The sequence below is a fragment of the Canis aureus genome, chromosome 34 (genome assembly GCF_053574225.1).
Source record: "Canis aureus isolate CA01 chromosome 34, VMU_Caureus_v.1.0, whole genome shotgun sequence".
Classification (NCBI taxonomy): Eukaryota; Metazoa; Chordata; class Mammalia; order Carnivora; family Canidae; genus Canis; species Canis aureus.
In genome coordinates this window covers 17,754,011-17,766,017 of record NC_135644.1, presented here as the reverse complement: position 1 = coordinate 17,766,017, position 12,007 = coordinate 17,754,011, and the positions used below count along the sequence as shown (strand labels likewise).

Here is a 12,007-nt window from a genome sequence, read left to right as displayed (position 1 = left end):
GATTACCTCGTACAGCATTTCAAGAAAAAGAATTATTACGAATAGTAATTTTGTTCATTGAAACCCCTTTCCCGTAGCGTGAGGCCTAGCTCCCCAGATCTGTGAGCCCCGCCTCTACCTGGAAGCAGACGTGTATTCTACAGAGGGCTGCGAGGAGTTGCAACGTGACGTGGAGTCACTCATTTATTACTTCTTTTTAATTTTATTTTTATTTTTTATTATTTTTTCTTCTTTTTTAAATAGCTAGGCTGATTTGATTGCCAAGTACTTGTTAAAGCAATCTTTTAAGAGAGAAACTCCTTTATCTCCTCTGTTTCATTTACTGACCAAATGATAAAGGCGTTTAGGTTTATGTATTCGCTGTCCAGTTGCCGGTTAACCAATGCTTCTACCTTCAATTCTAAGCTTCCAGAAGGCAGTGACCTACACTCTCGGTGTACTGTGTTCACTGCCAAGATGACCCCTCCTGCACATAATTCAATAAAAACCTGTCTGTCGGCCAGGCCCCCAGGTCTAGGCTCCCAGCGGTTACCCCACTTCCTATACTGTATGGACCAAAATCCTGAAAATGCCCGGGTTTCGGATTCAGTCTTCTCATGTGTCGACCAGTTCCACTTTGTTACTCTTCAGCCACTCCAATCCCAGTCAGGAGACCAAGACGGATAGCTAAGATTAATGGGGATGGAGTGGGAAGAAGAACCAAAGCACATGATCTACTATGCATAATAACTGTTAACAATGCCTTCAACACAGGACAATAGCATCTCAAAGTTGAAAAATAACCCTTCAATTTACAGTTCAATCATATGACTAAGACTCTAAGTTTGTTTATTGTTTCCAAAGACTTTATTGAGCCACTAAGAATGTACCAGGCACTACTTAAGGTGCTGGGAAGGAGGCAGAGAGCAAAAAAGTACGTGCCCTCCAAGAGTTTACATTTTATTTTATTTTTTTTTTTGAGTTTACAATTTTAATTGGGATATCAGGCATAGATTCTTTAAAATCTTTACAAATCATGAGTAAGAATTTGATTTTGTGGTAAGTGTTATGGCAAAATAAAGCAAATATTTTCTCATTTTGTGGTAAGATAACTTAAGCTATGATGGTCAGGGTGGCCTCTCTGAAGTGGTGACATCTGGGCTGATGAGAAGGAGCCACAAAAGATCTGTGTGGTAGAACATACTAAGAAAAGATGCAGCATATGCAAAGGGCCTGAGGCAGAAATGAGCTTGGAGGGCTTGAGGGAGAGACAAAGGTAGTGTGGTTGGAGCTTGCTGACAGAAAGGGTAGGTGGGGAAAGAGACAGTCAGACAGGCAGACAGAGAGCGAGCCCTGTTGGTCAAAATAAGTGCTTTGGAGAATTCTGACAAGAACTACTGATATATTTTAAACTGCTCGTTCCAGCTGCTCTGTGGACATAAGGTTATACTGTGAAGCAAGAGCAAATGCAGTGTGACTGGCCAGGGAGTTGCCAGAGATGGGCAGGCACAAATTAGTGATGGCCAAAGCCAGAGTGACGGAAGAGAGGAGAGAGGAGAGTGGCTGGATTAGGGATGTATTTGGAGGTAGAGCCACAGGATTTGCTGATTGACTGGATGTTAACTAGAGGGGGAGGGGGGCCATTTAGGTGATAAAACTAAATGCATGATCGCCTCCACTATAATCATCAGTGTATTTTATAATAAATAGGCTTGATTTCTTCTTCACCTTCACCCTTTCTAAAACTGCACCAGAGGTATCCCTCCACCAGAGCACGTGCTGCTCACCCAACCCCCACCCCAATCCCCGCCGACAATTTAAAAAAAGCCTGAGCTACCATGTATTTGTTCAGCCAATCTCCCAGGTCAGGAACAGAGGGGTGAGGATGCAGGGGAAGATGACGTGGAAACCAGGCTGCTGCCCGCGCCCCAAGAGCAGGGTGGGTGCTTCGGCACATTCGAGAGATGTTCTCAGGGAAGAAAGAAGTGTTCAGTCATTCCCTACAAATGAGTGTTTGTGTGCACTGCCTTCTAAGAAGAAACAGGTTTTAAAACCAAAAACAGAAATATAAATATTTGGTATTTTGGAGGCTTTTTTTTTTCCTGTTCATCCCACTCTTTTTCTTTTGGAGGCTCAAAAGAACTAATTAACCAGGCCAATGAAAGCTTTTTTTCCCCTTAAAATTAAACCATGCTAAATAGCAATGGCAAAGAGTACTCTGAATAAATTTTTTAAAATCCCATTACCCAAACACAACTATTTTCATGACCGCATAATACACTCTAATCCTTACTCACACACACACACACACACACACAATCACATAGTTTAGTCACAATAATTATGGCTCCATGTTCTGCTGTTTGCATTGTGAATTAGACTATAAACATTTTTCATGTTTGTAATTGAATCAGTTGCAACACAACACCCCTCCACGTTATTGAGCCATAAACTCTCGCCTTTAACCTAAGATTAGACATCTGAATCCTCCTTTCTCTTGGTTTTGTATAATAATTTCCAAGGGATAACCCACCTTTGGGTGCAAATAAAAGCCAAAACAATGCCAAATGCAAAAGCTTCAAGACTCTGATTAAAGTCACTATATTTGGTCACTCATTAAATTGCTTATAAAATCATTTATCTGTCAATGATTTGCCAAACCAAGTGAGTAAAAAGAAATCCATCAATTTCATTCAGGGATTATTTACCTAGGATACCAGAATAAGTCACAAAGCAGAACAGGAAATCGGCTGAACCTGCACCAGAGAGCGTGTACTGATTTTTTTATTGAGTGAACGGAATACGGACTCGGAGGACCGTCACCTTCTCTGCGCTGTGATTCTGCCGAAGTCTCAGTCTTCATCCAGTAAGAGTCCACAGGTGAAACACTGCAGGAGACGACTCTGAATGCTTTAAGTACAGTTCTACGCTGACAGAGTTCACTGTATTTAGACACGTGTGGGTAATTTAGAACCACATAAATATGTAACACCAATAAATGTCATAGAGAAAATACCATCCTGTACCCTAAAGGTGTCTTTCCTTTAAGGCTTCCTAATCCCTCAAGGCATGGCCACAAAGTGTCATATGCTCTGCAATTGCCACTTTCCCAGCTGTCCTCCGGATTCTTCACCTCGGCATTGTATTTTAGGCAACGCTAAAAGTAGCAGAGGGGCAGAGGGGCAAGGGGAGCTTTCAGGGGCTTTAGCTTCAGAAGGTATTTCATACATCCCTTGATACCCTGACACTTGAAGGGTTACGCTTGCAGCAGCCACGAGGCCGACACCACTGAAGTTTGCTCTCGGCTTTAAAGGGAAGCCACCAGCAGCCTCTCTGTGAAGATTCTCAAATGCCTTGGACACCAGAATGTCGCCTTTTCCATGTATTTTACACACTGTCCTCAACTTGTGAGTCCCCATCATTTCAGGGGAACGTGTGCAGGAGAACAGGAGATGGCTATCCACAGGTCCCATCAGGAACCCCTTAACTCCATCCGGGAAAACTAAGGAAGTTGTTCAGTTTTGCAAACGGTTTCATTTTTCAAAGGCACTGGTGAAAAGGCACCCCTTTAAGGAATTCTATGACGATTCCCTGTACTTTAACATCGTGTCAAGGAAGACTTTCACATCTTCTGCCAAGACTTACACTGAACAAAAACTCCGATAGGACATCCAAATTCTTTGGACAGCTGGTATCCGGCCATATCCAGTATTGCTTGAAAAAATTAAGCTGTCAGCAGGGTCTTGGAAATGTTTGGGCTGTGAGAGTATGTGGCTGTCATATTATGTTTCACGATAGTATCTGACCTGCATTACGATTCCTCATATTCTCCAGCAAGAAGCAAAACGAGCAAAAAGGGCCAATGAAATAATGTTTTATTTCCATTCACCTCAGTTTCTCTCTTGATCGTTAAAGTTAACACTCCCCTGGCTTTTTTTAAATCTGTGTATCAAAAATTCTATAGCATAATATTTAAGAAGTGGTTAAATACAAAAACAAACAAACAAAAAAAAACAATCCATGGAAATATTAAATGCTATGCCACTGGTCTCAGAGCTCAGCACACTCTAAATCTACAGGACATGACCATACCCAATTACCATCTACCCTCAACCCTGAAACAAATGTATTTAAAGGATACCACGAGTTAAAATTGGAATTAAAGGGACGCCTGGGTGGCTCAGTGGTTGAGCATCTGCCTTCAGTTCAGCTTGTGATCCCGGGGTCCTGGGATCGAGTCCCACATCGGGCTCCCTGCATGGAGCCTGCTTCTCCCTCTGCCTGTGTCTCTGCCTCTCTCTGGGTCTCTCATGAGTAAATAAAATAAATAAAAAATAAATAAAGTTGGAATTAAAGAAACCCCATTCACTTAAGAAAAGTCTTTCTTTCTCATCTTCTATCACCATTTAAGCAGTACACATTCACCTTTTATTTTTGCACCAGCTTATAAGTAATCATATTTTCCCTACTTGGTTTCATGATGATGAAGTCCACAGAAACGTCTACCTGCCGTGGGCTCGAGGACCCAACGTTATGGGACAGAACAATGACATCCTGCTGCTCAGGAGACCAGGGCGTACCAACTAGCATCTTATCCGTGGGACTGAGATCAGCCCAGGACAACCTGACTCTTTGGTCTGCACACTTTTGATGTAAGATTCACATTCAGTTTCAAACTCAATAAATTCATGTGACAGGACTTTAAAGAGTTGGTTTGGCGGCGAGGGGGAAGGAGAGATGCCAACAAGGAGTTAAAACTTTAAAGGCGCGTCTCACATGGTTTACATTTTCCAAGGACACTCCCCAGTCGACTTTTAATTTTTACCTCACACTTTCATTTATTAAGTAAATGACGGAAATTCCTTCCGAGATTTTCTTTTTAAATATTTTGGATTCGCAGCCACCCGCAGAGGCCAGGCCTCAGGCTGGCAGCAGGACACTGCCCAGTGGGAAGGCGCGGGTGACGCACACCCAGCACGGAGGGCTTTCTCTGCAGACACACGCAGCCCAGGAGAAGCACCGAGATGTATCCCTGGGCAAACCAGGGATGTTTATTTGGTCCTTCTGTCAAGAAATTACAAACACTCATTTCAGGACTTAGCAAGCTCTGGTCACCAGAGGCCCACTCAGGGACCAGTGAGAGCCAGCCTCCCACCCTCCAACCTTTTAAAGAGTTGTAGGAAGAGACTCCTTAAAATACTAGTACAGGGACTATTCTAGGTTACCAGGCACAATTCAGTGAAAAAAGAGAGAAACCAGAATAATTTGCAAGTGGACCGAATCTGGTCAATTCTATCTCATTCCTAAAGGAATGCAGTTTGAAGGTGGGAGAAAACCCATCCACCTTACACTTCTTTTTCCCCAAAGCTGCCTAAAACCCTCGTTGAGAATATACACCACCTATCCTCCAACCTGCCCCTCTCACCCCCCCAGATCACAAGTCTAGCAGCCAATGAACAAAGAGATTTTCCCAGGCTGGGTTCCTGAATTGGTTCCCAAAAGACTTAGGACTGAATCAAAACAATCTTCAAGGAGACCATCCAATAAAAAGATATTTCTAGTTGCCATTAAAGCAAGAACAAAGAACAGTTTTGTCCTGCTTCAAAGAGCTCTAACAGATGACCCTCTACCAATGGCCCCAGAGAACAGAAAAGAGCCTGAGAAGGGCTTCCTGGGAAGACAGAGGGCCCTCCTCGGTGCTCGCCCAGCAGCACACAGCCAGGATCCAGCCCTGTCCACCTGCAAACCCCCTGTATCAGAACCAGCTGAGTTACTGTGAATAAGAAAAATGCTGGGATTTGGTCAAACTTCCCAAATGGAATCTCTGGGGGTGCAGCCTGAGGACCCACATTCTTCAACAGGCTCCCCGGGAACTCTTCTGCAAAATCAAGTCTGAAAACCACCAACAAACTCAAAACTAACCTCTGCAGATCTCCCAAAGTTCTGACTCTCTTCTCCAACACAGACCATGGGCAGAGTAAATTAAATCACCACGTCCCTCCACTGACTCACAAACACTAAAGATCATTCATATATAGTCCCCTTCACTTTTACTCTGAATAACCCTAGGAAGTATTTCACTCCCATTTTCTGCCTGAGGAAACAAAGACTTGGGTCAAACTCCCTAAGTAGCAGAGTAAAGATTTGCATCCAGGTCTCTTCTAAAGTGGAAATGTTTTCCTTCCATGTGACTCTCTCTGATAAGCGGGGGAAGTAACTAACCATTTTCTTGTTCTCCTACTGGTCATTTACATAGTCAGTCACGATGCCGTCCCCCCCAAATTCCACTCCAAAGATAACCACATCCATCATATGCAGCAGCTTCCAAACTGCTAGAACGTTCTCTCTGAATCAGGTTACTACAATTTAACAGACTCATAAAAAATTTTGGAAAACATCTGGAGAGGGATCCCTGGGTGGTGCAGCGGTTTGGCGCCTGCCTTTGGCCCAGGGCGCGATCCTGGAGACCCGGGATCGAATCCCACATCAGGCTCCCGGTGCATGGAGCCTGCTTCTCCCTCTGCCTATGTCTCTGCCCCTCTCTCTCTCTCTCTCTCTCTCTCTCTCTCTCTGTGACTATCATAAATAAATAAAAAAAATTAAAAAAAAAAGATTAAAAAAGAAAACATCTGGAGAGATTAAAAAGAGAGAAACGAGGCCATAAGACAATTTTAACAGCTGAGATTAGGCTGGGAGAATAAGAACATATGCAGAAGATGGTGAGTACACACTTTCATCTCCACTTCAGAGCAACTAAGTGAAGCATAAGGGACAAGTTAGATGAGCAATGAACTTTCTGATGGAGAACATTATAATAATGGCATGAAGGTCAGATAATGCCATGGATGGGAAGATTTAAAAAAAGAATCTATCAAAAAAAAAAAAAAGAATCTATCTATCTAGGGCAGGGTTTTTCAAACTTTGGACATTGAACATCCCAGAGGATACAGGAAGAGAAGGCCAAAATCTCCCTCATTTGACAACCATAGCTCTAAAGAGTCAGAAGGTTTCTGCCTACAAGAGGGAAGAAAGCCAAGTGAGGTGGGGAAGAAACCAGATGTCCTTTCCAAGTATCAAGGTCGTGGCCAACCCAGTCATTGACAAGTGAAACTGAGGGAAAAATCGAGGAACCCAGATTACCCAGAAACCGGATGATCCACTGCCCTCTTTCAGGAAAACAACAAAAAGGAAGAAATGGAGATAAAAGAACGGAAGAGGAATCACTTTGTCTTACGGGGCCCAGTTATGTAAAACCAGGGCTCCACAGACCTCAGTTCCTAGGACGGCCTTCTAGTCGAGGTTGGGTTTACGAGAAAGGACATGTCACAGCCGTCACCAATGTCAGAGCTGAGGCCTCTTATCGTTTTAAATGGTGTTGACGTGACACCGAGACTGAACACTCTGGAATGTGAAACATGGGAAGAGAAAAAGAAGGGAGAACACAGAGCCTTCTCTCTCTTCGAGGCCCACAGCCACTTGAAACCAAAGAAAAGGTTATAAGATTCGGAGAATCAATGTGTGTTCTTGAAATGCTTGTGAAAGGCACCGCGTGCTTGCACAGCCGAACAACTACAGGAATTCCAGGAGGTCTAACAGGGACAGGCGACTTGTCAATCGGCAAGTACACAAGGTGCTACAACAGAACCCTACAGAAAGCCAAGGTCACCACACCAGGCCTTGCACCGTGGGGCATACAGCTTAAGGCAACTTTATAAGTGGGCGCTGAAAACATGCCAACGAGAGGTGTGGTCTGTGCCTGCCAAGGTTGTCCCATGCTGGCCCCTCAACATTTCACCACCATCACCAAAACGAAAGAAAGAATCTGTCACTCAAATAGGAAGGCCAGGTAAACCGACAGGAAATCTATCCAGAGCAGAAACGAGTGCGACCCAATCTCCCACCCAGGGAATCCGAGGTGGAAGATGCATGGAAAGCAGGATCCTGGGTCTAGAGGGCAGCTGGGCGTCTGGGAGTCCACCACCACCTGGAGGCCAGCAGTGCTTCTCCTACCAGCAGGGTCACTCCACCATTCACTATTCACCAAGCACAAGAGCGTTCAGGTCAACAAGAGAGAAATGCTAGTCCCCATACTTAAATCTGATTAGACATAAAAGCAGTTGAGAGAGAAGGAGATCATTCTTCCTGGTTCTTTATTTGCCACTTCAGATGCTAATGATGCATACATGCTTTGCTTTGCTCCAAGGCAAAATTTAAATCCCTGGATGTCCTTTCTCACTACATCCAACAAATTTCTTTGGCAAGTTTTCTAGGCTTTCCTTTGTGTGTGCTCAGGAAATACAAATTCTTTGAATAATGGTGTAAACCAAACATAATTAAGCAATATGCTGCACGGAAGTTTACTTTGAAATGCATGGAAAAAGCACTAATATGGATTGATGGGTGGACAGAGGAGGTGGACAGATGGAAGAGTGATAAAGCAAGTATGGTAAAGCATTAATGGTGGATTATAGGTGATGGATTTGTGAGTATTCACTGTAAATTTTTCTAACTTTGCTGCATGTTTGAAAATTTTTCATAAGAAAATACTGAAAGCAATTTTTAAGATATATGTATTTCTAAGAGAGAGAGAAACAGACAGCATGCATGTATGTGCCAGGAGTAGGGGCAGAGAAAGAGAGGGTCTTAAACAGACTCCCACGCTGAGCATGGAGCCAGCCCTACCTGGGGCTCAGTCCCATGACCCTGAGATCACAACCCGAACTGACACCAAGAGTCAGATGCCCAGCTGACACCACCACCCAGGCATCCCTTGAAAGCTATTCTTACATAAACCTGCAGCATTTATCTTGGAAGAATATGTAATGACAGGGAGAAAATCAATAATATATTTAATAGAAATAACAGATTATAAAACATCATGTACAATATAATACCACTTTTGTGAATATATAGCAAACACCAAAATACTATTTTCTCTTTTGGAGATGGAATTATGGGTGACTTTTCTTTGCTTCTTGTGCTCTTCCTACATTTTCCAATTTTTCTTCAATGAGCATGTATCATGTTACAATTAAAGGAATTACTTGGTAATATTAAAGTTTAAAAAAAACAACATCTCTAAAGCCAAATTTAAATTACTTACTATTGAGAATTATATAGATGGTAAGTTTTGTTACAGTGGGGTTTTTTTTTGTATATACAGGTTCACTTCCCACAATAGCAGATTTTGGAAAAGCAACTCAGCAGAAGACAATCCTGCTCTTGACAATGAAGACAACAGGGAAATGGGTTTTAGCACTCAGTTCCTTTCAAGCACATTTTCAAGTCAAAGCTCCCAATTCGAATAAATCCTACCTGCCCTATAACATCCATCTGGTTTACCACCAACGCAAAGCGCACTCCCTGACAGCAATGTTCTCATGAGGGCCTCCTTCAGTCTCCAGAAAAGTCCACAGCTGGCACATCTACCCATGTTTCTTTGTCCAGGGCACACTTCCTGATGAGTTAAGTGTTGTAGCAGAAATGAGATCAAGACTTGCTGCTGGGCCGACTCTGAACAAACCACATGACCCCTAACTCTAAAACGAGAGTACTTGTCTCACATACTGAAGTCTCTCTGCATTCTTTAACATTTTACAGTGTTACAGATCTATGGAACAGACACCTCACATTCCACTCAGTTCTACAAGAGAATAAAGGAATCAAAAAAACAAGAGTTTTCTCAAGGATATATTTGAGGATCCAACGTTCAAAGACAGTGATCAATCCAAGGTGGGTATGGAGGGAAGAGAGAATTCACACACATCTCCAAGCTTCTCATGATGCCGTTCCAAGGGAATGGAAACACCAACTCCATTAACATGAATTGGGATCCACAATATGAGCATAACCCTAAGTAAATCCACTGACTTTATCAGATTCCAACTTCCGGAGAGACTCATTTAATACCCTTTTACCTTACCCGGTACAACTTCCTATGTGCAAAACCAGTCAGAAAGCTGTGAGCCTTGCAAGCAGCTGAGCACGGGAAGTGAAAGCCACCTGCTCGGCTATATAAATGACCGAGGTTGGATTAAGCATTCCTCTTAGTACTCACGAACTGCTACTGGTAATCTTTTATGCCATTTGCATTGCTTTCATTATTTCTTTAATTTTCTTTGTTGTTATTGCATTAAAATTTCAATTACGGGGATCCCTGGGTGGCTCAGTGGTTTGGCGCCTGCCTTTGGCCCAGAGTGCGATCCTGGGGTCCCGGGATCGAGTCCTGCGCCAGGCTCCTGACATGGAGCCTGCTTCTCCTTCTGCCTGTGTCTCTGCCTCTCTCTCTATCATGAATAAATAAATAAATCTTTAAAAAAAAATTCTCAATTACATAAACAGTGAGAATCATCTATATATCCTAACTGGGGAAGTTACTGAGTACCATTTCAAGAGTACTTATAGTTTCCAATGTAGGAGAATTCACCCAAATAGGTGGACTATTTTATAAACACATTAGAGCCCTCTCTTCTTACATCTCATTTTTACTCAATTTGACCCTTAATTAAGCACCTATTACTTGCCTATTACACAGTGAAGCAAGGCAGCAGACACAGCAATGAGTGAAGAATACCTACTGTCCTGGGGGATGTTGAGTCTCAGTACATACATATATGTACACACACACACACACACACACAAATAATACAAATGCCAACAGAGATCAAAAATGCTTTGGCAGCTCAGGGGAGTGTAGACAGTCCCCAACTTACGACGGTTCTGCTTAACCATTTTTCAACATTACAATGGTGTAAAAGCAGTATGCATTCAGGAGAATCCATACTTTGAATTCTAAATTTGGATCTTTTCCAGAGCTAGGGTTATGTAGCAGGATACTCTCTCATGATGCTGGGCAGTGGCAGCTGCAGCTCCTGGCAGCCAAGCCATCATGAGAGGAAACAACCAATACACTCACACCCATTCTGTGCTTCACTGTACAGTATTCAGTAAATTACAGGAGATGTTTAACACTTTGTTATAAATAGGCTTTGTTTTGATCTTGCCCAACTATAGGCTATTGTGTGCATTCTGAACACATTTGAGGTAGGGTAGGCTAAGCTATGGTGTTTGGTAGGTTAGGTGTATTAAGTGCATTTTCAGCTTGCAGTATTTTCAATTTATGGTGGGTTTATTGGGATGTAACCCCGTCATAAATTGAGAAAGATCTGTAAATTGTATCCACTGCTTGGTGAAATAAAGAAAAAGTCTTTGTGAAAGAATTATTTTAAATAATTGCCTTGAAATGTGGGAAATGTCAATAATACTGAACATTTATGGAGCAATTAAAATGCACCAGGTGCTGCAGTATTTTGCATACATGACTAAACACTAAGAATCTCAGGAGGCAGCAATGTAGCTACATGTTTCAGATAAGGTCACTGAGACTTGGAAAGTGACTTGTCCAATGCCAAAACAGGTGGTCACAGGTATAGGCTTCAAATCCAGGTCTGCCTACTTCCCAAAACCATGAAGGGAAAACAGAAAAAACTGTTGAGGGGTCTCTGGGTGGGTGGCTCAGTCTGTTAAGTATCCACCTTCGGCTCAGATCATGATTCTGGGGTCTTGGGATAGAGTCAAGCTGGGCTTCCTGCTCAGCAGAGAGCCTGCTTTTCCTTCTCTCTGCCCCCACTCTCTTGCTATCTCTCTCTCAAATAAATAAATAAAATCTTTAAAAAGATAAAGAGAGAAAAAAGAAAGAATGAAAGAATGAATGAATGAATGGCTGAGAAGAAAAAATAAGGATGGGATAGGCAAGATCTCAGAGATGAACCAGAACAGTAAACACTCACACCTGGCTCCTGGTCTGAGCCAGTAGGTCCCTTCTCTGTGGATGTCCTGGGTATAGTAGCAGAAGTAGGGTCACACATTCTAATATCAGTGTCAAGTAATGAACACTCTTGGAAAAAAGATCATAGAAAGCCAGTGTCCTCATCATGTCTAATATGCATGAGTACAGTCTCCTAATCCTGAGATTTAAAAAACAGTATTAATATGCATTTTTTTACACCTCACCACCTAGGCTCTGGCC

The 12,007-nt window shown here is 42.7% G+C and overlaps 1 protein-coding gene across 10 annotated transcripts in view; it reads right to left on the bottom strand.

The window, feature by feature from the left end:
• The window catches only part of STK39 (serine/threonine kinase 39), a 316,325-nt gene that overhangs the window by 242,275 nt on the left and 62,043 nt on the right, over window positions 1-12,007 (bottom strand). The window contains exon 1 of one of the 10 annotated variants that reach the window (XM_077883574.1): window positions 9,295-9,427. The exons of the other annotated variants lie outside the window; for them this stretch is intronic. Coding sequence (XP_077739700.1) covers window positions 9,295-9,412 — 118 coding nt within the window. The 5' untranslated portion in view covers window positions 9,413-9,427. Of the gene's footprint in view, window positions 1-9,294; window positions 9,428-12,007 lie in introns of those variants that run through there. 10 annotated transcript variants of the gene reach the window in all.